This window comes from Haemaphysalis longicornis, unplaced genomic scaffold (genome assembly GCF_048455015.1).
Source record: "Haemaphysalis longicornis isolate Haplotype H1 unplaced genomic scaffold, Haemaphysalis longicornis Haplotype H1 scaffold_6, whole genome shotgun sequence".
Classification (NCBI taxonomy): domain Eukaryota; kingdom Metazoa; phylum Arthropoda; class Arachnida; order Ixodida; family Ixodidae; genus Haemaphysalis; species Haemaphysalis longicornis.
The window spans coordinates 114,615,417-114,643,341 of NW_027526407.1; the positions used below are offsets into that span (position 1 = coordinate 114,615,417).

The window sequence follows — 27,925 nt, forward strand, 5'->3', positions numbered from 1 at the left end:
TGCGCACAGCCGAGTTAGAACGATGCTGTTTGGGCACCAGATGTGCCTGGAAAGTTTTGTAGAAGGTGAATAAAAAGCAGAGGGCTATCTGAAGGCAAAGGTGTTTGCTTCGGTGGCCTGTTTGCCATTTTCGGGGGTTAAAATGCCAGTAGAACCTACACAAATAGCATATATGTCCTCAACGTGCTTGCCAAGGAGAGACTGAAATATACGTATGACCTCAACAAAGTGGGAACTCTGAATACATTCGCCCAAGTTAAAGCCATGCGAGGAAGGTTACTGCTCAGAAAGATCTCATGAATGTTACCATACATCCTAGCCTAAAGTAAGTTTACAGAGAACACCCACGGCTTTGCACTAACGACGAGATGTGACGCGGAAATAGCATGCACATGTTGTGAAACCATTTAATTTAGTTTCCGGCCTGATAACTGTCTGTAAATTGCTGTCGCATAACGTTATGTTTACAAGGAAAATTTCTCAAGTAAAAAAAGTCATTTTTGGGAGGCTAGGTACTATGAGTGTTCAGTATTTTCTACCTATTAGTAATGATATAATTTAGCGGTGTTTTCTAAAACAACAACAAAAAAATTGCTGCGTTTGATCGAAGTCCGCTCACCCACTGGATGACTCCCACGAGGTGTGTAAGATTGTATTGCTAAGCACCGATATGCAGGATATCACATAAAGGTACCACTGAAGATAAAATTTTCGAACATTATAGCCACAGGTCAAAGTAAATTCCTGGAAAATATTTTTGAGCACACATTTTCGCAGATACTGAATAATTAGCTGCCACTTTATAAAGGAAAATTTGGGTAAAACGAACACTCTGAACTATGGTAAGTTACTTGAGCAACATAAATTGTGCCATAACCAAAAGTAGTCTTTATTTTGAATTGCGTTTTACTAAACACTGATAAGAAATTTTCAAGGAAAAATATTTGTAAGGAGGACATGTGGAAATAACCTTTTAACGCACAATTGCATCTTCACCATGCTCAGGCGTAGTTTAGTAAATTTCTGGGGCAAGAATTGGTCCGCTTGAAGGAGACACACCACCGAGCGCTTTCTGTCGGAGAAAGACACTAGTGTAAATTTGCATCGTCGCGCCATGGGATCAGATGCTGGACCAGCTACTACTAATCCCGATACGTAGGTTTTTGTTTGCAGTAGGTTGAGCCAAGGTTGCTTGGCCGGATGTACAGCAACACGGAACCCATATATCCCCGGCGCGATTATAAACGCACGTGAGGAGAGCACAGAAGACTTGACTAAGCTGCAGTGTAATGGTCGCTAAGAGTGTTCGGCGAACATTAGTTGATCCTCTTAGCCATTGGATGCCAACGCTGTCTCAACCCAACGCGAAATCGTCATCGTGATGCAGTTGAAACTCCATCTTACGAAACCAAATTTTAGGATTTCCCTATTTAACGAACAAATCTGGATTCCCCCGCAGTGGCCCCTAGGTTGAATGAATGTTTTTATGAATTCGAAATAAAGAAACAAATTTCGCCAGAAAACACGATTTAACGAAGCCTTTCGGAAAAATCTTGGGGAGCAACCCGGCCGTCGATCCTTGTGAACTGTTTCCGGCATGTTGGCTTCCACACTTCTACTTCCGAGGTTGCGGCGGGCTCAACAAGCACGCAACACGAGCAGGAAGAGACATCGCCCATTTGTTGGGAAGAGCTTCGTCGGCGTGACGAGGTGGCCGCAGATGAGACATCGACGACTTCGTGAACGCCGACACAGACGCGGACACTGACACAACCGAATTTCTCCACGACAAGGAGATATAGCAGTTTGTTTCCGGCGCACAAGGGGAGTATGACGATGCGGACGATCCAGATACTGTCGAAGCTTCTATGCCCACACCACTCCAGCTGATGGACGCCGTCGACCTCAGAGGCGCTTTGCTGGGGCAGACGAGGTGGCCGTGGACATTGTGGCTTTGCTGGCCAGCTAAGAGAAGTGCGCGTGCACACGAAGTTCAGCGCAGGCGAAAGTGATGAGCTTTTTCACTTGGCAATACATTTTCCATTCTATCGAACAAAATTTGTCGCTCTCTTGATTTTACGAAGTTCCCGATTTAACGAAATAATTGGCTGGTCCCGGCGACTTTGTTAAATAAAAGTTCAATGGTATTTGCTAACAGGGTATGGAAGCGAGATATACAGGAAGAAAAAATTATATAAGAACATTTGAAAATAAATCCCTCGCATTATTTGCTTTGTGCCGAACAGAAAGAAAACTTCCTGCCCCTTTTGCGGCAATTTTCAGGCCGAACGTTTGACATTGCGGTTGGGGTAAGTTTCGGCTAGAACAGAAAACATGGCGGTCAGACAACTTGTTCTGAGAATCCAAGATGTTATCATAACATTCAAAATTAAGGTTTCAGTATGGAGTGACTCAGGGACGCGAGAAAATATTTGCACAATTTATCGGTGAAGAGACAACGAGAAAAGAATAGAACTGGAAGAGCGTGTGTGGAGGGGGGTGATGTCAGGGAACCCGGTGGCGGCATTTGCGTTGGTGGTGGCGCTGTGCTCGCATCGCTGCCAACCTTGTTGCTAAAAAGTGGTCAAGTGTAAGCAATGATTGACGCGCCAGTCGCCCAGCGCTTCCATTGACCCAGTGGCCGGCGTTTTAAAATGGTGTGTTTTGTGATGGCACGACTGAGTACGCACAAGCGGGTATGAAACTGCATTGGCAGCGACAAAATGTCGGGACTGGTGGACAACAATAAAAGCAAAAAGTGGCCCATGCCGCTGCAAAACGGGAAAAACATGACCAGAGGTTGTTATAACGCCCAGCCCGGTAGGCACGTTGGAGAAGGGCGTGCGAGTAACGCCGTTATGTGGAGTTCTAAAGCCGGAATAAGGCGTGCCAACCGGGACGAGTCTGAACTTCGCGAGAAAAAGACATGAGGTGCTTATCCAATATAAACATTCACCAATGAAGTATTCAGACCCGTATTTGGTAGGGGGTGGGGACGCTCTGTTACATAAAAGAAAATATCACGATAAAGTCAGTATGACCCCACTCCGAATTTTTGATGCACTTAATCCTTGATACAATGAAGTTGGCAAAAGATTGCAATTTTTTGTCACAATCAGGTTTTCCTTATGCGCGGATTGTGATTTAAGGATCGCGGGAATAAAGCAGAAACGAAGCCAAAGTGCTAGACATCAGTGAAGGTGAACTCAGCCTTCAATGCTTCCCTTCACAGTAAAAATCTGCGTGATTTGCGGCTGCTGCTTTCGCACGAGTGCAGGCACTTTACGGCGCTTCAAAGAAGGGAGGTCACTTACCCCCGTATTCACAAACGTAACTTAAGTATGACGTGTGCCTTTTGACACTTTTTGATTGAATACGCGTCACAAGAACCGAATTTATGCTGAAAAGGTGCATTTTCAAAGATTGATGCTTTTTTTTTCTAACTGAAAATGGTTGATGTTAGCTGAGGTACTTTACCATGAGGCGACGGCTTTTAAAAATGTGAGCTTTTCTTGTAAGGGGAACAGTTTTTGTGTTCTGGCTGCAGATATCATGACCGGTGAAACCACACCACAGATTGCAGTGAAGACGCGTGACTACACGCCGACCGGCAGGCCTAGCACCTCAAAACTTAAGTCTTCAACCAACACCGCACGTACACGTGGAAATTCACGGGGGTTTGAAGTGCAGGTGAAAAAAATGAAGTGTAGTTACTCTTGCGAACTCGTGTTACGCTGACCAAGCAAAACCTAAAGTCGGGGCTACTTAACCCATGAAGAGCCCTTTTATCGTCATCGTTATAACAAATTTTGTTCTTGGTGACTTCATAGCTGCTGTCTCGTTGAAATACTGCTAATACTTGGTAAATTAGTGCATTTCTCAAGCCGACATTTCAGTAAAAGTGCGAAAAACAATGACTGATAACCTTAGCCAGTTCGTTATATGAAGGTGAACTGCCGCCACAGCTTCATTACATAGAGGTCGCAAACACAGAGGATTTTATGGCTGTTGCACTGGGAAATAGATAGACTGTTACATCCAGGAATTCTTATCACAGGGGATTGTTGCGCACAGGTTTAACTGTACTGTGTTTGTATTATAAACAAGTGGGAAAGAAAGTGCGCTACCCGAATGCAGATGAGAGAAATAAGAGCAATGAAGGCATTCCTTTATTCAGAAGTGGTTCTCCAATGGGGACCGCACACCCCAGGAGTCTGCAAAGCCCTCGCCCTCCACAACAAAGGGTGACATTTGGCCATGGCTGCGGCATCAATCGGCAAAAGATCGCTTCGGTCAACTACTTTTCTTTGCCAATTTTTACCGCCCTTACCGAACTACGTATCACCTGTGCCTATCACAATTTCATCTGGCATGTATACTTTCGGTGGCTTGTATACTTAAAAACGGGAATGCCAAAATAGGCTAAAAGTGGCCGCAGGTGAGCATTTCTGTATAAGCCCAGCCGTGCCGCGTATTTATGAAATTTATGCGCTGCCCAAAATGAACTGACGTGTCACATTGGTATGACGCTTTGATGATTGAAAGTAATAAAACGCTCCTTTTTCACACTTCAGAAGTGTTATGCAACTCCCCCTATTCCCCCTTGCTGTGTAAGGAGTCCCCCATCACTTTCAGAGGTCCGCAAAAGCACCCCAACAAATCCATGGGTGAGAACACGTGAGGCACAATATCGAAGGTTACAGGGCAATGAAAAAAGCGACAACATACCGCTTGTAAATAATGAAAAATGTTCAATGCACAGGGGGAAACAATCAGAGGATAATACTATACTGCCTAATAGTTGATAGCATTCTGCACATTTTGCGACTGCAAGCAATTAGCATCCAAAACTCAGCGTTGGTGCACCGCTCGTACACGAGAGATAGCAAATACTACACATGAAATCAACCACAAAGGCCTTAACTATATGTGGCTACAAGCAGGTGGGCGAATCGACGAGAAAAACAACCATGATTCGCACAATACTTGTTCAACAAAAGATTGTTCAATAAGCACACAGAACAAAAGGATACGTATAAAAAAACAGAAAGAAAATTTACCCACAGAAATTAGAAGTAAGCCTGTTCTGCTTTCAAATAGAAATGTTCCTAACGCAAAAATATTACTTCTGGGTATATTACGGATGGTTTGTGAGACAAAGTCGCCCAAAATACGGTTGAGAAGGTAGTGCGGAAAGATTGGAGACCAAATATATTAATAAAGCTTCAGTATTCCGCAAGAGCTTGATACATCTGGCGAGCCTTAAATAGAAAATATTCGAAACCTCGTGCTTTGAACATGCTATTGAAGCAATCTAAGTGATTGAACCAATGGATTTCAGCAATGCAATTTGCTTCTGAGTGACGTCTTTGTAGCGGTGGAATGGACATACTTTATTTGGTAAGGCAGCATTCCGGTCACAGTTGCCAGATATATGCATGGTGCTATGTGCCGAACTGGTACGAACGTTTTAAACAGCTATGCCTGTTGAGGAGCCCAAACAGGGGAGCCAAATTCTTGTTGGCGGAGGATTAATGCTGCAGGTTTAAGATCCAGAGGTTCAAGATGGAGAACATCGTACGTTCTGGCGCAGCATCCTGAACAATGACGCTGTAGCGGGTTTTCGCTTATCAGTGTCACAATAAGAGGCTAGTCATAAAATAATACGGAGCTAGCTTCCCCTCAGCGGTATATTAAGAGGATGTTTTTCCCTTCTCACACAAGCCGAGTAGGTAGGTAGGTAGAAAACGTTTGAGCCGCTGAGGTGGAAATGGTTCCCCAGTCCGGTAATTCATGGATGAGAAGAAAGCCTTCGCTTTCGATGCCAGGAGTTGCTGAACGTCCAGGTTGCCACTAGTCACCAGCTTCCCCCACAGCTCGCGGGTAAGAAAGGAGGATCGGAGAGGAGGCGGTTTGGGATTGTTCTGACACTCTAGTATAACATGAGGCAGAGTGCCGGGTTGTGACTGAACTGGCATTTAGCAGTGTATTGACTTGGATACATCAGGAAAGGTATTAGTTGCATTCTGAGGAGTAGAGGTTCTTGTTCCTTGGAGAGTGCAGGGTGATGAGGGGAAGCGTTGTCTGTCGCACCGGTAATACTGCGTTATGTGTTGATAGTTTAAGATAGAGATGAACGACGTGGCCTCTCCGGAATCCTGCAGGGAGACGGCGCAGGCTTGCTGATGAACAAAGTTGCTTACCGTCAGTGAGGAATGGGCACGAGTGCAGAGGACCTTGACTTTCCGGTGGGGCTGATGTGGCGGGAGTAACTTTTAAGTAGAAGGGGCCCCCATCCTGACTAACAATTCGTGATACTTCTTGCGTTTTTCGTATGGACGAGAGCTCGGGCGATAGCTAACTCCAGCAACCCACGTGGACGATTTCTTGATTGATGGACAAGTGACGAGGGTGACCTGCGTCGTGACTGCGGCTACTTTGTGTCACCGTTGTGTCAACACCATGTACCGAAATCTGGCGAACCTTGTACAGTAGCCGAAAGCCCAGTACAGGCACGTTCCTCAGGCGGCTAGCCTCCTGGTCGCGAACAAGCTCCGGCACCACTGGTCACCTGAACCCTTTAATAGCCAGCCCAGCGCATTGCATGCTCTCGGCGGGGATCTCCGACTCCCTCTTCTTTTCTTTCCGGGCTGGCTTTTGTCATCTGCTCTTTGTTTCTCTGGGAGCTGGAAGCCAGTCATCACATCTACCTATAAATCGTATGTGGTTATTGGTGAAGATTGTGAATTAATTCATTTAAATAGGAGTTGGAGAACTTAGGTTGAGGCACCTGCCTTCGACTGGCAAGAATATTGTTTTTGAATAAGTGGCGCTCGTTTCAACAACAAGGCCCAGGCTAAGCTTAGAAAATTTGAAGCAGTGAGCCCCGTTGCCTGTGTTGCCTGTCGCGTCGACAATTTGGAAATTTTTAGAGCCTAGCGTTGCATAGCTGCTTTGTGTTAACAACGCAGTAAATAAAACGTGTTCGAATTACAGGAAGAAAATGATGTTTACTATAAAAAAAATCTGATTGTAGCCAGAGCGTTGGGTGCGATGTTGATTCGTGTGGCAGAGAAAATGTGAGGACAATAAAAAATTAAGAAAGCTTGGTAAGCCTAGGCTAGCACGATGCAAAGCGCAAGAAGATCCACGTCATCCTATATGCCAAAAGACCAAGAAACAAAAGCGGTGGAGCAAACACAAGGAAAAAGTTCACGTCAAAACGCCAAGAAAGCGAAGGGAAGAATAATACCGAAATAAAATGAAGCAGCCAAAGAGTATTTTGCAAGTGTCATAAGGTTTTCACATTTTCTGTTAGTAAGCAGGGTTATGTGTCTGTCACGGGTTTGGGCCGGCAGAGAAGAAGGAAACAGGAAACATGAGCGTGTTTGGTAAAAGAGATTTATCACGCATCAAATGTCGAAACAAAACCCGAGTAATCAAAACCACACGCCCGAACAAACTACCAATCTCCCGGCAATAAAATATATACAATATCATAAGATGATTCAGCGTTAAAGCCTCATTATGGCCTGAGATGTTGCGCTACAGGCTAGGCTTACGTAATTCATGGGTGTGAGGTTATGAATTTGCAGCGTGGCCGCAAAGAGCTGGTGCCCACGAGCTGTCTTCACGATGTTGGGTGAGTGGCCTAGTGCGGCTCGGCTCGGGAGCATCGCCGTTGTGGGGGAGGCCGCAGCAGAAGACGAAGGTTTGATGCCGCTTCTCACATCCACGCGCTCGTCGCCGCTAGAGCCGCCAAAACGCGAGTTGGCAGTGCGTCTAGAGTCGGGAGCCGATGCGACGCCGACCCGCCCCCGTCGAGGCTGGTCGACGTTGTCCCTTGGGTCGCGTCACCCCAGGCTTCGCTTTTCGGAAACCTGGTGTCTCCCTCAGCACCTGCCTCGACCTCCCCTGTTCTTTTTATTCTTCGACCTCCTTTTCTGCGGTGTCATTGCGGGGATTACGCTTAATTCATGACAGTGTCCCGAGAAAATCTTTTGCGGAAGCATGAGGTTCACTTTGATGCACCTGTACTAAATGATTCCGAGAGGTTTCATAGAAAAGCAGTAACTGGTATCGGCCATTTGTGCTATAACACTGGATTTGATCTTTCTGGCCAGCTTTCTCAACCGGTTCAACATAATGTATAGTGCTATAATTTCAGACCACTATTTAGATCTTTTTCTACCACAGCAAACTCGAAAGTTTAGCCAGGGCTTTTTGGAAGCAAATATCTTCATTTTATTAACATTGAAAACGTGCCGTAGAGCATCATAGCGCGTAATTCGTGCTGCACGTTGCGGTCTTTCTTGAAAAACGTTACAGCGATCGTTCATGTAAGTAAGGTGGTAGAAGACTAGATGTACCAAAATTTTACTACATGCACTGTCACTTCACGAGAAAAAGAAAAGAACAGAAAAGTCGGCCCTCTCAAAGATTGTTGAGCCGACTAGCTTGGAACAAAATGTTTGAAAAAAAATGCCAGTGCTTACACATCATGAATTGGTTGTTCTCCTTAATGCATGTGAATGCCAGTATACACGAGTAAGCACCTTTCATGACAATATACAAGTTTAGGTGAAAGGGTGGCATTTATAGACCAGAAATTCACAGGAAGTCCCCAAAAAAGCTTTGACGTTGTCACTAAAAAACAACGTTAATCCAAGGTATACATTGGGTGTCACCGGAAGTTTTGAGTAGTTTGTCAATAGTTTGAATATTGTGAGCACAATTCGGACTTCTTATCAGTGCGAGTAAATTTCTTAGCAAGGAATACTGGAAACAAACTGCGTGACCTTAAAATTAGTGCAAACGTATTTCTATACGTTCTGTTTAAAGCCCGCCTAAGGGTGACGTAACTGTGATTGGCTATTGTGGGGAAATTGTTCGAAAAAAAAGGTCGTAATCAACCGCACCGTTCGGTAACAAATTTCGGCACAAGAAGAAACAGTTCGTAGCTCCGTAGTACTCGCAACAAAACTACACGCTTCACATGAAGATAATGAGAATGTTATGTACAACCCATGATTCACATCTTCTTGAAGACATTCGTATAGAAGTGGTAATAAATACAATCGCTGACACTCACCAATTAACTACACAATTTAGGGCGAACTAGTGCAAATACAACCGCAAGCGTTTGAACAATAGTTCAACGTGGTGTTTTTAAAACAGCATAAAAACCTTAGAGATGAACTGCGCAGTGTTAGCAAAGCACCTAGTGGGGTGTCGACGTTGTCAGAATAGGGAACCTCACTCAAAAAAGCTTCACCTCGTGAAGAAGAAAACGTTGTGGTTATCTTGTTGAGCAAAACACTGATGTCAGTTCGTGGAACGGGAGGGCAATTGTGGGACGCTCTGGCGGGTTCCAGTCCCAAGAATAACGAACTTTTAACTCCTTTGTGGGCGCTTTTTTCCTCTGCCGACGATAGGTTTGGCCCTATGGAAATGTTTTATTAGGACGAATTTATTTGTGAGAACTCTGTGTTCGAATACACGAATATTATACATTGTCGCTCACATATTATAATTTCAATACACACAATGTGGTCACCTTACCACGCTAAAAGATTAGAGATCTAGAACATGTTCGCAAACATTTGTGTACTGTAATGTATCTTTCCTACGAGATACGTGCGGCAAAATGCCTGATCTCTTAATATTGCTGTGATGAACTACGACGACACATAACCGGGTGCATGCTGAAGTGTAACAAATTAGAAGCCGCAGCATAATATTATCAGTAACGTGTGCGTGAAATTACAAGCCTCTATTATTATTTACAGGTCAACATGTCAATTCTAAATTTTTATTTACAATATACACGAGCAAAAATCAAATGTGAAGGCATTGTGGTAAGGTCTAGGCGGCCGCAAATAGCAATTCGTCTGCAGTCCTCTTCCAACGTACCCAAAAGACTAAAACCTTCATGCTTGTCTTCAGTAGGAAAAATACAGGGATATAGTGTGCACATAACTGTTGCCACATATTTTAAAGTTTGCGTTGGTGTTTCTTGAAAATGCTAAGTAAAGTTGTACTATAAAGGAGTTGTTGCTTGTGGGCACAGTAATATTTACGTTCTTGTCCATACACTTCCTCAGCGATATCAGCGAGAAACAGTGTTCATAAAAAAATTAGGCGAAGAACATTGTAGTCTATGTATTTTGTGTGTTCGCGTATCCAAGCATTGATACTCTGTGATGAATTGGCGATCGGAAGATAAGCTCAAATGAGTGCGCTCATTTTGCGAGCCTCTATCCACAACTTGTGCGTATTTATGTTTGGAGACACAACAGTAACGCTAACAAAATATGTTTATTTCTTGACACGGAGGCCGCCAATTACACGCGTGTGCACATTGTGCTTGCCAATGTAGCGTATGTCCATCTATTATGCACAACCTGCTGTTACAGAGAGTCGAACTAGAGGCGGGGAAAATGGCGGGTGTGCGCACTGCCGATTGATCAAGGAGGACACGCCAAATTTGTAGAAAAAGGGCAGCCACTACCACACCACACCACGCTGTGCAGGTGGCGTCGAAGTAACGTCAAAACATAATGTTCGAGAGGACCAATAGGGACGTAAAGTGTGGGTTCGTACGTTGCTTTGCCGAATACAGACTGAAGATGCCCAACACCTAAACTGCATCGATATAGCAATTTTTGTCATGAAATAGAACTACCGAAGAAAAACACGGCACCTACCGCAATATCACGTTGAAGGCTAGAAATAAGGACGCATAGCTTTCAGAAAAAAATTTTAAATTGCGGAACTGAGATATTTGAGAATCACACTACACGCCGCTTTGTGAACTTTGGTCTTTACTTTTCCCTCCTGTCTATCATGGGGAGCCGTAATTTCCTACCGGTGCCATTCAGCTGTCGCAGGGCGCGTTTTGGTGGTATGGTTACCTTAATGGCTTTTTGAACGTATAGGTGTTATTCATAAAAGGTTTAGCGGGGGATTTATTTGCTTGACAACCCTAAAGACAGCCATGACCATGTTCACTGTGTCTGCGTATGCGCTTTGCGCCCGCATCTCGCAGAAAAAAATAGCAGTGGCTTAGCTCGGCTATGCCAGGATATATGTACCGTGACCTAAGGTTCAGCTGGTTATTCTTAGGTTTCCTGGTTGTCTAGGTTTAGGTAATTATCGTGATTACTGCTGCTAATACTATTTTTAATCCAATGCAATTGAATCCAATCCAGTCGCGGCAGCGGCGCCTCCGGCGCCCGAACTTTGTGCCGTGAGACAGCACTGCTCCTCGCGCATGCGCAGCGCGGCTCTGCAGGAGCCAGGCGAGACTGCTCAACCTCGGCCAATGTAGCTCACACTACAATTAACGCAAGCGTGCGTAGTCTGCCACGTTTCTATGCGATTATCGACGTTGTCGTCAACAGATATATTATTATTTGCACTAAAATTATGTGGTTGCACACTAGATGCCCTCGAACCCTTCGCACCCGTCGTCTCGGTGGTCGCGTCAACAGATATAATAGCAGTGACATTTTGAATTGATGCTATAATGGAATAGGAAAAGTAAAGATTGGAAAGGCGACGAAAGAGTAGAAAAGAGTAGGTCCACTGTGGTTTATCCCGTCGCACACAACAAGACTCGGGCACAGCTTGCATGTCATCTTGCAGTGTCCGGGAGACGAGAAGCCTTGAAGGAGGGAACGGTGAAGCGTGTAGGCGAGCGAGCTTGCTGTGACGGGGAGCAAAATCTGCGGTGGTCCCGACCACTTCGAAGTTCGCTGGAATGGAGGGTGGCTGACAGACAGGTACTGAGGAGCGGGAGGTGGCACTGGACGGCCGACGCCAGCAGGGCGAAATCCAAATTCAGGGCGGCGGCCCGCGGAGACAACGGGCTACCGAAACGAAGTCTCTCTGAGAGCACCCAGTGGCGAAAACAACGCTACGTGATACCCGTTGGCCACGTGATGAAATACGCGCCGTTGAACCACCTGAGAGCTGACGGCGCATTCTGCCGCGGGGATGAACACTTTTGGTACGTCGCTTACAGCGAAATTAATACACGCATGTTTCTCCACAAGGTAAGGCTTTTGATCTTGGTGTTACGGCTTGATTAGTGTACCGCCATGAGAGTGCCCGCGCTTCCGCGTTGCTGAGGCGACAGACATGTTGCCAGCATGCGCGCCACACCAGTGAACAGAACCTCTACGGATAAACGCCTACCCCTGAATTGTACAGGGGCAGCTTTTAGGCAAGGAATAACGTATCAGGCAGTGTCTACTCGGTGTGTTTTTCGACTAACGGCGCGATGATATAGCAGCTATTGCCCATGCCAACGCAGTGGTAATTCGAAGAAAAAACGCTTGCTCGCGCAATGCACCGCCGAACCGGCGGAATCTGTATAGCAGAAAACCAAATTTTTGCAGCAGGTTTGTACACGTTTTCAGTTTGGGACGAGCAAGACTCATTATTTCCAAAGCAATAGTAATATGCCCTAAATATTAGGGCAGAGGCAGACGTGTGTGCAGGAATCTTCAAAAGAAAAAAGCGATTTGTACATTTCAGCGGCATACAGATATTATTAAACTAAAAAACCTGATGTATACATTTTTTATTCAGGGAATATAAACACGCTTTTCGTATACAAACCAATCAAGCTACACGTTGTACAACGAAGTATGGTAACAAGAATACTATACGTAGCATAAGCGAAGTTATTGGTTTCTCCAAACCGAGCGAACAGGATAGAATATCTAACAAATATGTTCAAATATAATCATCATCTAATCATATTGTCGGTACTCTTCAGGATGAGGCCACTCTCCATTGATATCCAACTGCTCCGTTTCTGCGTTGTTCGAATACTTTCTTTGCCACCGAATACTCGTGTGGAATCCAGACAGAGAATAATGGCGCTGAGAGGAAGAAAAATTCACAGGGACGTTAGGAGTGCCAGAACTGGTTTAATTACATCGAATCTAAGGTCTGAACTTTATATTACAGCATTTACTTTATTATTTGTTGCACGGTTGGCTTCTGTGCATGTATAAATGTCGCCAGGGTACTACCTACTCCATCAAATGAGAAACGGACGCCATCGAAAAATATTGAATTGGTGCTGATATATCAAAGTATATAAATCATATGTTTTGAAGGAAAATTACGCAAAAGCGATATTTGTGCAGTAGTCCGAGGGGCCTGCTGAAAAATTGTTCAGAATGAATGCCACAGTTTTAATGTTTCATGTGCCAGCTCTTTGAATACCTGTTCAATGACCTTTGTGATCCGACGGTCTTGACGCAGCCTCAGAATACCCAAAAAATATCTCTGAAAGGTCGTGCAAGTCGTCTGTGAGGTCACTGACCTTAAGTAGAATTATTGAACCTTTAGGTAGACAAAATGTATGGATTAAAAGGAAGTGTACTAATATTACTAATTAAATCAGGATGTCCCTTCCGCGCAAACCTTGTGTTGATTAATTTGAAGCTTTGTTTCCTTTAGCCCGATCAAACAAAATCAAAGGCCTTATATAACGACTTGTGCGTTCGTAAATATGGGTTCGTTGGTATATACACTAGACAACTTATAAGACTCAAACAGTTAGAACCGTCCTTTGTATCTATTTTCATTTTTGAATAAATATCTGTAAAACCGTCTCTTGAGTGACGTATGGAAGCTTGTGACCTGCTGTAGAGAAAGGATAACAGCATCACTTTTTCTTATGCCGACAGAGAAACTTTTAGATTTGCTAAAGCATTGTGAGTACCTCGACCGTGCAGGCTTATTTGTATTTGGAATGAATATTGGAGCATCCGCAGCCATATTGCTGTCAACGCTGTCGTGGGGTATGTTTCTTGTGAATTCTTTGAAATAGCAGTAGCGTTTTTATTAACGGTTAAGCGCTGCTCAAGTAAGGCGGAAATTGAAGCCTCCATGGTAATACGTCTTGAATGTTTTGATGAATGCAATGCAGCTTCTAAGCAACCATTTCTTTCGTGATTGAATGTGTCGATGTGAGCTAGTTCTTATGCCATACGTCAATCAGGTTTAGCGCCAAGCACTACTTCACGAAAAAAGGTTTTGACAGAACAGATGCGCACAAACAACTATGCTTTAGTTCGCAGTGACAGCGGTTATAAAGCTCGGGAAAATACTAGTTACAATACTACAGAAAAGTAAGCACAAACAACAACGGAAATTAAGAAACCTGTAAAAGCATGACTGCTACGGCACATTCTAATCATCCAGATAGTCAATCTGGCAAGCAAACAGGTCAATGGAATGCTCGCTGAGGGATTTTTTTCCTGTCTTGTTAATAACATGGGCCTCGAAAATTTCGTTTTCCCGCTGTTTGCTGTATTTTGGCAATAATCTTGTTTGGTCTGATTTTGGTGCTCAGGCTTGGGGGATGCGTTGGGTCTTCCAATGTAGTGCCGACTTGCTTGCTGCATCTCTTTTCACTGTTGCGCCATGCTGCAGCAAACGGTCATTGAGGCACCGCCCTGTTTGTCCAATGTAGACACAGCCACACTTCAAGGGAATTTCATGAATCACGTTCTTTTGACATGGTAGAAACGAAGTGCGATGCGCCTTTGTACAGGTAGGTGGCCTGAGCTCGCAGCTGTTGACCTTGCGGTATATAGTCCCTAGTTTATTAGGCGTGCTGAAAACTACACGCACTCCTTCGCGCTGCGCCGTGGAAAATTTCGTGCAGGTTTGGAAAAAGTGCAATCTTCTGGCTGGTCATTGGTGTGCTTTCCCTTTCCTCCCCCCGCCCCATCTTCTGCACGGTGTTGGGGTAGTACACCTTCGCCGCGGACCACGTCTGTTGGGTGTACTCGTCCCGGTCCAAGAATACCTTACTTCCATTTTCCTCCGCCCACTCCAAGCTGGTGAAGAGAGGAACAGCGGTAGGGGCCTTAAGGAACGCCCTAGTAAGGTCCTGCAGGAAGAAAGTCCAGGAACCTTTCCTGTCGCAGGTAGAAAGGCTCTCTGCCGCGGGCTACCCCGCATCCGTGCTATGTGAGCTAGCGGGAAGGCGGCTGGGTGAGCACCATGTTGGAGCCGTGGAAAGGGAATACACATCTATGACCACCCAGAAGACTGCACTTATTTCATACCTGCACGGAGTTGGGCCCGGCGACATGAAGAATGCGCAGTGTGCTGGAGTGCGTGTAGTTTGCAGCGCACCTAATAAACTGAGTGCTACATGACGCAAGGTCAGCAGCTGTGAGCCGAGGCCACCTGTCTGAACAAAACCGCATCCTGCCATGTAAAAAGAACGTGGTTTATGAAAGTTCCTTTAAGTGTGGCCGTGTCTACGTTGGACAAATAGGGCGATGCCTCAATGACCGGTTTCTGGAGCATGGCGCGACAGTGAAAAGATGTTCAGGTACCAACTTGGCACTGCATTGCAAGACCCAATGCACCACCAAAGGCTGCGCGCCCCAACTGAACCAGACAAGAGTATTGTAAACATACTGCAAACAGCGGGAAAAGAAAATATTTGAGGCCTATGTTAATAACAAGACCTGGGAGAGATGTGTCAGCAAGCCTTCCATTGATGTGCGCGCTCGCGCGATTGAGTATCTTGACGATTATAGTGCGCCGCGGCCATCATGCTTTTACATGTTTCTGTATTTCTGTTTTTCTTTGTTTTTAGTTTTCTGTAGTATTGTAACTGGTATCTTACTGAGCTTTATAATTGCTGTAACTGCGAAATAAACCGTAGTTGTTAGTGCGCCTCTGTGCTGTCAAAACCATTTTTCGTGAAGTTGTACTTGGGCTAAACCTGACTTACTTTGTTGCTTTTTTTGTTCTTAGGCAATGCTTTATTGTTAGCGCATTCTGTAAAGCTTCAGATAGCAAGGCTCGGTCCAAAATTAACCTGAACGTTTGTTGCCTGAAGAGTTGCAAGTAAATGCATGCTGAATTTGAAAATATTTGTAAGTCGCACCACTTTCGGCAATTGGAGTTATGCGCTTTGAATACCACAACCTTCCACGGCGGAACAAATGCACATGCTTGATTTTTAGAGAGCAGAATGGTGCAAGAAATTGGCATATACCGTATGTGCTCGATTATATGCACCCACCAATTCTAAGCACCTCCCCTTCTTTCGGGGCAAAATTTGGCAAAGAAAGGTTTGCCTGCGTATCAAAGCCCCTCTCCCCTTTTCTAAGCAGCCATCGCAAGGTGGAGGTCAGGCACGTGGAAGCGTGTTCGAGTTGACGTTGTGGCCAAGTTTTTTATAAAGCTTTCAATAACACAACACTTCAACGGAAGAAAAGCTGAACTGCTGCGGGACACTGAAAGCGACAGGCCAAGCGGCACAACAGACTCGAATGGTAGTGAGAGTAACTTGGTATCATGCGAAAGCGGTGGGTTCACTGTGTGTACCCATTTGTGGGTTGAATATTGGTCGAATAAAATATTATTGCTTGCGCCCGTCTCGTCGATATACGGCCGCGAACTGAAGTGGCGGGGAGGGGGTGGGGAGGTTATTAGGTTTTTAGAATCTAGCACCCCCATCATTTCGTGCATCGCCATCGTGGAAAAAAGGGGGTGCTTAAAATCGAGTAAATGCGGAGATGTCATAATGTTAAGTAGCAAGATGACCGCAACATTTCGTGAGATGGCGCTTTGTTAGGCGATCCGCTGTTGGTATGTGACATATATTGCTGTGTTATAAAATTTTAAACAAACTTATAGCAGGTGCGCATTGGCTAATATTCTTGGTTACGAGAACCAAAACGATAATAGAATCATAAAGCGCCAGTATTGCCGTAACGGGGCTCTGCTGAAATAAACTTCTGAGAAATATATGCGTACGTTAGTAGTGACCACACAACTCCTTCGTGTATAGTGCGAGGCTAACACAAATTTCTGCCGCACAGTAATTCTGTGAGACATTATTTGGTCAGATATATTTGTAATTATAAAATTTAATTTGGTTGTAGTGTAAACACAGGTTCTAAGTATTCTTGGAAGTTTCCATTTGAATTATTATGCTGCTAACGATGAAGTGGCTTTGGAGAAAAAAACTGCCACCTGCGCGGTATTAGAGCTTCTTCTACCAAAGCCGTGGGCTTTATAATAAAGCACAGTGATTTGCTACGAACTCCTTTACAACGGTGCTGATGTCCAAACCACTTTTATACACAGCGAGTTCAAAGGGAAGTTGGCAATATTTCGGTGGTTTTAGTTGGTCCCAGTTCAGAATCTTTCATCCACTACTTGCTGTACATATGTCAAACCAACTCGCCGCGTTTCCCGTGTTGCATGATCTGTATTTGTGTCTGGGCTTGTGTCATGTATTCCAGCTAAAATTAAGGATTACAATTTTGAAACACGGGCCGAAAAGCCTTTACTACCACTTTTGGCTCGCTCCAAGGGTATAAAAACATGACCTTGTTTTCGGTTACTTTGTGCCGTTTCAATAGACAGTAACCCGTGTGTCTTCCAGCCCGAAAAGAATATTTTGTTCCTAACACACTGCGTACTAAAAATAAATCTGGAATATTTGTCTCCGATTACCGAGGATCAGGTTCGTACAAAGTGAACGGCACACGATGTGCCCAAAGGTGCTACCCATAAACTTGAAATTTTGCTTAAGCTTGCGCTTTATGCTGCTTGTAATTCTAGAAAACGACAGAAGTAACGAGCATCAGAAAATGCTTTAACTCTCCATGATAACTTATTGCGGGCGAAAGGTGAGGAATTGCCACGATTCCCGCTTTGCAATGCATTGCCGCTTATTTAATTTTCAGAATAGAGACGTAGCCGGAATGTAATATCAATTTCTGGGTGACTTTTTGAAATCTTTAATGTTCATGGTTTCATTTTGCAGCACTCGCGAACCCTAAAGTGGTGTTCCCGAGGCTAGTGGAAGAGCGATCTTTAAATGGAGAGCTACTTTTGCACATAAAAGACGGACTAACGCTCAAGCTTAGAAAAAGCTTGGTTGCTGCTCCAGAGCTACGGGTTGTAAGCTTTAACGACGGTAAAGAGGTGACAAACACAGTAAGTACACCAGCAAATTTTCAACCTTGCAGTTTTTTAATACAGCCTTGTGCAGGCTTTTGAGCTGCAAGCGCGTACAGAGCCGTGCAAACTTTATTTCAAGAGATCCTTGTCCAGCGGGAGAAATTGAGAATCTAGTGACATGGAATGCGGTTAAAGGACTCTTCCGCAGGAAGCAGAGCACGCACTTCTGCATTGTGGATGGTTGTGGTAAATCTTAAAGATCCGTCCAAGATCCATTGAAGGACCGGCCCAGTTCTCTCAGGTCTATTGAATGTGGGGTTGTAAATGGTGCGGATGTAGAAAGTGGTGCCATCGCCTGACGCGCTGGCAAGTCCAGTAGGTATGTTTCCCGTCATGTTAGGCACCACACACCTGCCAGTTGGGAGTGCCGGTTTGTATGATAATGTGATCGAGATTGAGGTCGGCAGGGAAAGAGAGAGTGTGCGTTTGGCGAATGTATGTGCTGTTCCGGCGAGTGAGTTGAGAAGTGGAAGAAGATAAGTGGCGGCGGGAACTGCGAACGTTCTTCACATGTTTCCTCCGAACCTTGTGGTGAGCGGCACGTTCTACCTTGCTGTCCACACCGACGCCAGAGATAAGAGTTTGTAAGAGCCATTGGTGTAAGTACCGTGGTCACTACTAAAAAATAGCAATATAAGATATTTACCCGGCTCTGAATACAAGGTTATACAATGAACACTATAAATTCGTTCACATTAGGCAATTTTGATTCACAGTTTAAAAATGCACAATCGGAACCTCGTGATTTAGGCATTTGTTTTGCTGTACGAGGTTTTGCTTTGTTATAACTGCAGGTTCGCTAACCTGCCAATTAAAACATTAGCGATTTGGGTTGTTTCAACATTATCACGCGGTATACAAACGAGAATGCAGGCGCAAGAGCTGAGAGAATATTTGGCTCCGTAAGAATGAATGTGCGCTTGTAATAACGCACAGAAAGAGAACAAATGCGCCGAAACAATCAGAGGTTGTTAAGTGTGTTATTCTAAACTGTGGACGTGAGGCGCGACAGTTGAACGCAAAATCGAAGCACCTCACCATATTTTTCCGAAGAAAAAAGTTTGCCATAAAAAATTATGCGCATTTTACGTCGATATGGGATGGAGGTGATTTATTACGAATACTTTCCATGACTAGACAAAATATTACAGTATGGATATAGTGAGCGAAGCGTAAAGTACTTGTATTCCAGTAAGAGTAGGATATTGCATAAATTGCCTTATATTATCATTTAACTATTAATGACGCTCAACAACCTTGTGTTCCAGTGAGGCAGATAATGTATTGAATAATGTGAAGGCAGCGGTAATGAGGCCACAGATGATTAATTAGAACTCTGTTCGTTTGTGAGAGATATGACACTTCGCAAAAAAGTACTGCTTTACTTCAGCCCTTACAACTACCATTGCCTGGAGTTGAAGAATGGCTAGGATAGGGCAAAGGTCTACAGTGTTTTATTTCGAAAGAGGACGACTAACAATATATACTCCGGGCGGTGTTGCAAAGAAGATGCGGGAGCTGTTTCGTCGCTTCTAGTGGCTACAATGTGTCAGATGTAATTTTTTATTGTGCACGAAATTGCCTCTTGATTGTTCTTTATGTTAATGGTTGAGATGTAATTTCAAATGTTTGTCAGCCGCTTAAGTTATGTGGCATGAATAACCTCCGGGAGGTCCATATTTGTTTCCAATCGGTGTAAACAATGTTGTTGCACGACTGATAAGTTGCGGCACAACGTTTGTGCTCAAACACCACGGAACAAGATTTCAATCGATAGTTAAAGGCTTTAGTGTACGGCATTGCCTTCGGCGAATGAAAAAACTCTGGCGACGTGACTTTTTCTTTGGGCACTACCTTCTCTCTACAAGTGGGTTTGGTGAGGCGCCCCACAATATCAATTGTTAGAGCGTAGGCATCACGGCTAAAATAAAGTGAGACAATGAAATATATTACCGAGTGCTGCAGCAGCGGAAACGTAGCTTGAGCATATGACAGTCCCCAAGTGCAAGGTAGAGATTCAACGCCGTCTTGAATTAAGGGCGTAGTAGTTTTAAAACTGTTCTCTACATTCCTTATCATTACCTGCACGTTGATGCGCCTGTGATATTGGCAGGAAGGATCGAGCTGGAAAAAAAAGGACGGGGGTTTGTAACCAGCAAGGGCTTCCGCCTATCAACGGGGAAGGCAGCACTGCAGGAGGTCGAAACTTAGTAGTGTTGGAGACAAATTGAATGCAGGGTGTCTCCAGGTAACCGAGCTGTCTTTCCGTTGGCTGTAATCGAGTTTTCTCGGCGTGATATCACACGGAGTGAAGAAACAGCACAATAAGGAATGTGGACTGCCTCTGTGCAGGTGTGCAAGTGGGCATATGTGAATTCGCGGCAGTACAGTTGGACTAGCAGTCAATCGTTTCAGCACAAGCACTGGCCAAAAAGTTGTTTTACAATTTAGTGTATTCTTCCGTAAAATAAACCCACAAATCTGTTCCTACGTAAGGGTGGGAAAAATGTTAGAATAGCCCGGTAGAGACGGGGCGACAAAGAAGAGACTACACAGGACTAGCGCTGAACGAAAGGAAACAGATGTAGCTAAGTTTCACAGTTTTCCTAATAATGCGCTTTCAGAGCGTCGGGATAAACAGTACGTATTGAGGTAAAAAGCATAATAGGCTAGTGTAGATGGGCTGCTCTCCCAAGAATATTTTCAATCTTGCTTATGTTACCTCTACTGCTTACGCGCCTCAGAATTTGATTTGTACTCAAATGTTTGAGCTAAAAGAAAGGAAGAGTTGGATAAAGAATTACGGGGAAGCTCGGAACTCTTTACCAATGTGAAACCGCAAGCCAAGTTAAACCTTTGTGTAGACCTGACTATTTATTTATTTATTTATTTATTTACTTATTTATTTATTTATTATTTATTTATTTATTTATTCAAATTACCCTCACGCCTTAAGGGGCATTATTGAGGGGGAGTGGTATATTGCTGTAAAACGCAAACAAAAAATATCAAGCATGACAGAACATAAAAAAGCGTGTACAAGGCACAAAAACAAGGAACATCATGAATTTTCGCGCGCTCATACGTACACAAAAACTCATACATACAAGAAATACGACATGTCAATGCAAGTGATAATGTTACAGTGAACCGATAGCCCATAAAAAAGTTGTAGTTCTGTTGTGAAATGTACATAAGATATGATTGAACAGTATTCAGAAAGAAAAACATTGAAATAAATAATTCCTTAGGTCCACTAGAGGTTACTCAAACATTGTTCCAATTCAAACGTTTGACCTAAACGTTGAACTTTCCTTCCAATTCTCGTCCACCTCATAATTACTTCACCACCCCCTGTTCAGCACTTTTCGCAGCTCGTTCCACTTCTCTTCACCAGAAGCGCGGTGATTGGCTCTGCAAAAACATTCGTCTGCGAAAGTGGCTCAGGTAACCCACGCCACAGTAGCGTAGCCTCGCGAGACGCTGCTTTCACAATTCCTGGGAGGCTGCGTCACCCTAACAGAGAAACCTCTTCCTGCTCTCCTCCGGGCCTTCCTTGGCGTTGATGTTTCTCTTTCCTGACGCGCCCTTCTACTTTTTGTATCTCGCTACGATGTTGTGTACCTTGCAACGCGTTTTTTGTAACATGTAGATCTGGGGATTTCGTCTAAAATTGTTTAGACGAAACATAACTGAGAGGTTTTTTTTTCGAAAAGCCAAAGTGGCATCACGACGGCAAACATTTTTGCTTTAAAACGATCATTTTTGCTTTTTGTTTCACACAGAGGAGCACATCGGAGTCAGTTCGCAGTTATAACTCTTACAATACTGTTACATTCATGTTTTCTGTTACGTTTCATACTAATTTCACCCAGTGCTTGAATGGCGATAATGGCAATTACATTGTAGCGGAAGCCGCCCGGCACCCCAGCGCAAGCGGCTCCCGCGAGACGGGGCTTTTCATTTTTCTCCGGCTTGACGACAATGCACCTGTATGGAAGACGCGCATTGGTGACGTCGCCGCCGGCTTATTGCAGGGGTCATTCCCCCGCTCTCTTCAACAGCTGCCGTTGGGGTAGGCATAACTTGTTGTCTGGCCGACTCCTGGCATTAGTCCTGGCGCCGTTGCCGTCTGCTCGCTGGGGGGGCCTCTTCCCCTCTCTTTTTAAAGACGCGGGGGTTTCCCTTCTTTCCCTCGCCGGGGGATGCTCTCAGCATAGGCATCTTTTGAAAATAAACACTCTTGTCTTGATACTAACTTCAAACCAGCTCCACGGCTGCTTTCTCGCCTCCTTCATCCGCCCACATTCCGGGCTGCTACAAAATTGGTGACCCGAACAACACTCTAACGAACACGCCGCCATCAGCTCCGACGACATCACTGCTGCCTCCGCGCCTGCAGTCTTCGCCACAGAACTGAGGCCCCAAATTTCTGGCCTAAAAATCTAAGAGTTTGGTTAAGCCAAGTGGAGGCCCGTTTTCAGCTACAGCACATCACCTCGCAGTTGGCAAAGTACCTTCCCGTCGTCACAGCCCTGTCCGCACAAATCGCCGACTTTATCGACAACATTTTGGTTTCACCACCCATACAAGCAGAATACCACACCCCGAAAAAGGCGGTGCTGTACCGCCTCGAGTCGCCTGAAGAAAGCAGTCTTCAGCAGCTCTTATATCGGGAAGAGCTGGGCGACCAACGACTTTCCCAAATGCTCACGCACTGGATGCGTCAACTACTCGGTGTGCACGCGGGTCAGGACGGCCAGCTCCCACTTCGTAACATTTTTCCGCAACGGCTGCCCCCGTCGGTGCGCGAGGTTCTCGCGGGTTCAGATGAGACGTCCCTTGATCGGCTGGCGCAACTTGCCGATCGCATCACAGATCGCATCACTCCTAACTTCGGTGCCCATTGCTGCTGCAAGAACACACAAACAACCAGATGGACTGTCGTGCCTTGAGAAGAAAGTGCAACAACTTAACGAGACCATGCAGCAACTTTTGCTGTCGGGCGCTCCCCAGCAGGACCAGCAATGACGCAACCCATTCCCTTCAAGACATCCAAGCTCTTCCCAGAGGAGCCAGTCCCGAGATTGGACGGAATTTTCTGGTGCCACCGTCGTTTCAGCACGGGTGCTAGCCGCTGCAGTTAACCTTGCTCGTTTTCGGGAAACCCTCCGGTCAGTCGTTAACGGTGGCTTACGACATCGGCCGTCCACCCAGCCGCCTGTTCTTCGTAGTCGAACGCGTAAGCAACTCGCGCCTGCTAGGCGGCACGGGAGTCGAAATATCTATTGTCGCCGACGTAGCCAGAAGATATCGGCGCTACATGCGGTGAACAGCACTGCCATCGCTACGTACGACTTCCGCTCACTGACAATAAACGTCGGGCTCAGACGCCTGTTCCGCTGGGTCTTCATGGTAGCGGACGTTAATTTCGCAATACTCGGAGCAGACTTACTCAGCCACTTCAACCTGGATGTGAGCGTACGTGACCATTGCCTCAAGGGTAACAACACATCCCTCAAAGTACGTGGTTTGGAGTCAAACATCTGCTCACCCGGCACCTGCGCCTTCCAGCCAGTATCTGCCTACCACCACATCCTGGCCGATATCCCTTCTCTCACCAAGCCCCAAAACACGGGACAGCCCGTGAAACATAACGTGACTCACCACATCGTAACCACCGGGCCGCTAGGCACCGCCCGGCCACGACAGCTATCCAGCAACAGGCTTCAAGCTGCATGCAGTGACTTCGAGCACATGCTGCAGCTGGGAATTATTCGCCCTTCGTCTTGCAACCATTCATCGCCGCTGCACATGGTACCTAACGACGACGGGACGACTGGCGCCCATGCGGTGACTACAGAGCTTTGAACACATCGAATACCCTGGACCAGTACCCTCTGCCCCACATTCACAATTTTAGTGCGCGGCTGGGAGGAAAAAAAATATACAGCAAGATCAACCTCGTAGCTGCATACCACCAAATCCCCGTACAACCGAAGAACATACCAAAAACAGCCATAACAACTTCACTCGACCTGTTTGAGTATGTTCGTATGCCCTTTGGCTTCAAAAATGCCGGACAGACCTTTCAAAGGGTCATGGATGAGGTCACCTGGGGTCTTCCTTTCGTGCTTGTCTACACGGATAACAATTTGGTGGCCAGAAGAACTCCTAGCGAACACGAACAGCACCTCCGCCAGCTCTTTGAGCGTCTAGATGAGCACAGTCTGGTGTTGAAACCTCAAAAGTGCGCGTTTGGTGCCGAGGCTCAAACTTCATCGGCCACCACATTACTGCTGAAGACATTATGCAATTGGAATCGAGGGTGGAATCCGTCAAGAAGTTTCCAGCTCCAACATCTTTCAGCAAGCTGAGAGAGTTCCTCGAGCTGTTAAACTTCCACCGGCGGTTAATTCCGTCTTGTGCTCGAGTACTCCAGCCATTGACCGACCTGCTGCGCCGAGACGCCCAAAAGGCATCAGTATTTTGTTGGTCTGACGAACACCAGAACACTTTCCAGAAAGCGAAGGACAAGCTGGCCGCGGCTGTCCTTCACATTCATCCACTGCCTGATGCTCCTACACGCCTCATGGTGGACGCCTCCTCCGCATCGGTCCCAGCAGTGCTGCAGCAACAGGAAGGTGCACAATGGAAGCCACTGGGCTTCTTTTCAAAACGCCTGAAGCATGAAGAAGTACGGTACAGCGCTCTTGGAATGGAGATGCTCGCAATTTGTTGTTCCATTAAGCATTTCCGCTGCTTCCTCGAAGGTCGTGAGTTCTACATCTCGACAGACCACAAGCCTCTCACCTACATGTTCAACAACAGCAGTTCCTCCTACTCAGAACGGGAAATTCGTCAGCTCTCATTCATCTCTGAGTTTTCTACTGACATGCACCACGTTCCCGGGGTCGAAAACGAAGCACCCGAACCCTTGCCTCGCGTTAACGCTTCCGGCACAAAAGTCCTGGACTTCGAGGTGATGGCCGCAGCTCAGCGGGAGGACACTGAGTTGACGAGACTTAAAGGTGGGGGACCTCCACTCGTGCTTTCGGAGGTTCAATTGCCTACGTCCAGGGCCCGATAAGCTGTGATACCTCCCAGGCAACCCCACGACCTTTCGTCGTCCCACTGAATGTTCGCCGAGTGGTATTCAGCCCTTTCCACTCCATCAGCCACCCCGGTGTCCGCGCCACCCAGTGGCTGATAACAGAACGCTTCGATTGGCCTAGAGTCAACGCGGATGGGCAACGTTGGGCTCGGACATGTGAAACGTATCAACAAGTGAAGGCACTTTCCACACTCGAGCTGCACTACAGGAATATCGCTGAGTCGCGGTTTGACCACGTTCACCTCGACATGCTACGACCGCTACCGCAATGCCAAGGTTTCAGGTACTTGCTCACATGCATCGACAGATGCAGCCGACGGCCCGAGGCTATACCAATTGCAGACATATCAGCTGAGACCGTCGCGAAGGCCTTTATTCAGACATGGGTGTCCCGCTTTGGCTGCCCCGCCCGCATAACAACTGACCGGGGACGGAAATTCCAAAGCAACCTTTTTTCCGCGCTTGCGACCCTCCTCGGCACGAGGATGCAGCATAAAACCACCAACCCCCCAGCAACAACGGAATGGTTGAGCGCTTGCACAGGCAACTAAAAGCTTCACTTGCAGCGAAACTCGATCGCCAACACTGAGTGGAAAAGCTCCCTCTCTTTCCTCTTGTCCTCAGCTCAACGGTGAAGGAGGACCTCGGCTTCAGCGCAGCGGAAAGGGTGTACGGCTCAACAGTGCGCTTCCCGGGAGAATTTTTCTCCGACCAGACACCTCGCGCCCAAGCAGCCTCCGACCACATCGAGATGCTGCGCGCATGGCTTGCGCTACTGCAACTCAGGCGAACAGCACCTTGCATCGCCCGCAACAGGAAGGTTTACACTTTTCCCGACATGGACTCAGCTACACATGTGTTCGTGCGAAACGACGCAACGAAACCGCCCATCACTTCGCCGTACGGTGGCCCTTCCAAAGTTTTGTGACGTAATAACTACCATCACAATCGACGTGCGGGGCAAACGAGAAGTCGTCGCCATCGACCGTGCCAAGCGTGATCATATTGAGGTTTCTGTCAATGCAGCCTCTTACGTACGTTTTCAGTGATAACCAGTGGTCTCTGACCTTTCGGAATTCAGCCGGCAACTGCTGCCTTTCTTGAAAAGCTCCGCAATCTAGTAGGAGCCTTTGTAGCGGAAGGCGTCCGGCACCACAGACCAAGCGGCGTTGCGGCGTGACGACATTGCGCCTTTGTGGAAGACGCGTATTGGCGACACCACCACCGGCTTAGTGCAGCGGTCATTCCCCCGTCCTCTTCAATGGTCGCCGCCGGGGGAGGCATAACTTGTTATCCGGCCGACTTTTGGCATTACTTCTGGCGCCTTTGCCGTCTGCTCGCTTGGGGGGCCTTTTTCCTCTCTCTTTTGAAGGACGCGTGGGTTCCCCTGCTTTCCCTCGTCAGGGGATGCTCTCAGCGTAGGCATCTTTTGAAAATAAACAGTCTTGTCTTAAAACTACAAACTAGCTACACGTCTGCTTTCTTGCCTCCTTCAGCAGCCGGCATTTCAGGGCTACTACAACATTCAGCGGCATAAGGATACTCAGGAAGAAGATAAGGTGGACGAGTGAGTGCTGAGCGGTCGTTAGTACAAAGCAGTCTCCCGGTCGTAGTTGCCAAATCCATAGCTGCTGTAACGGTTTCCAAAGCGATGACCAGAAGTTACATTTTCTCGGCGAATTGGCATCTTCGTACGTGCAGACCGCTTTGGGTCTTCTGCGAAAAGACCAGAGTCCAGAGCCCGTCGAACAGTCCCATCCAACATGAGGTGTTTATGTGTCAGATACCCCGAAGAAAAGAAGAAGGGTGTGCGTGCGTTCCGACTAATTTGGTAGGAAACCTGTTGGCCAATCTCCGCGTAGATATGTGCCTGATTTGAAGCTACGAACCACAATACATTTTCTAACATCATCCCGCCGGCGAAAAAAGAAGCATTAACTCGAAGCTTCCAGGCGATACGAGATCCGTTCAACTTCTTGAGAAGACAAATATGAAGTCTGTTGTCAGAGCCACGGAAAGTTTTTTGATCGCCGCCAGATTCCAAAGCGACTTTGGTGTTTTCTCGTTTACAATGAGGACGACATCGCCCACTTTAGCGTCGCTTGAAGATGCATAATGTAAAGTGTGGGCGGATGGCAGCTGCAGTACGTGTTCTCTACGACACCTACTGCAAAAGGCATCTAGTAACTATTTCCGTCGTCGCCAGCGTCCCCGAAATCCTTCTCCTGATGACTTCTTCGGGATATCAAGGATTCCACCTTCCCGTACAGACAGCAGTCTTCCGCCGATCAAAAGTTGTGCGGGAGGTAAGGGTTCCTTCTCTATGGATGTAGAAAGGGTAGTGAGTGGCACGAGTTTACAATGGCTTCCACTTCTATAAGTAAAGTGTGCAGTTCATCATAGCCAAAACAGTTCGCTTTCAAAACTTTTCTCAGTGATTCCTTGACCGTTCTCATAAGTCTTTCCCAAAATCCGCCCAACCAGGCGGCTCGTTCGGCTATGAATTTACAGTGAATTTGGTTTTCTCTAAAGTATTTCAACTTGCTCATCTCGTATCGTCCTTCAAATTGTTTTCAAATTTTTCGAAGCTCTTTTAAAAGTGAGGCTGTTGTCAGAATATACTGTCTTGCAAATTTCTCTCCTGGCTGTAAAGCGACGAAATGCACCTAAAAGTCTTGCGTTTTGAGTCTTCACACAAGCTCGAGGTGTACATCTCGCACGAGGGCACAAGTAAAGATGACAATGCAACATTTCATGGATCCGTCTCCCTCTCGATTGTAGAGTAGTCCA

General features: G+C 46.1%; 1 protein-coding gene across 2 annotated transcripts in view; it reads left to right on the forward strand.

Moving 5' to 3' along the window:
* The first annotated feature begins 219 nt into the window (after nucleotides 1-219).
* Nucleotides 220-27,925, forward strand: part of LOC144141904 (venom metalloproteinase antarease-like TtrivMP_A) — a 116,666-nt gene continuing 88,960 nt past the window's right edge. For both annotated transcript variants that reach the window (XM_077673374.1, XM_077673373.1), the window contains exons 1-3: nucleotides 220-325; nucleotides 13,707-13,820; nucleotides 17,825-17,997. In XM_077673374.1, the coding sequence (XP_077529500.1) occupies nucleotides 13,772-13,820; nucleotides 17,825-17,997 (222 nt within the window). In that variant the 5' untranslated portion in view covers nucleotides 220-325; nucleotides 13,707-13,771. The remainder of the gene's footprint in view (nucleotides 326-13,706; nucleotides 13,821-17,824; nucleotides 17,998-27,925) is intronic.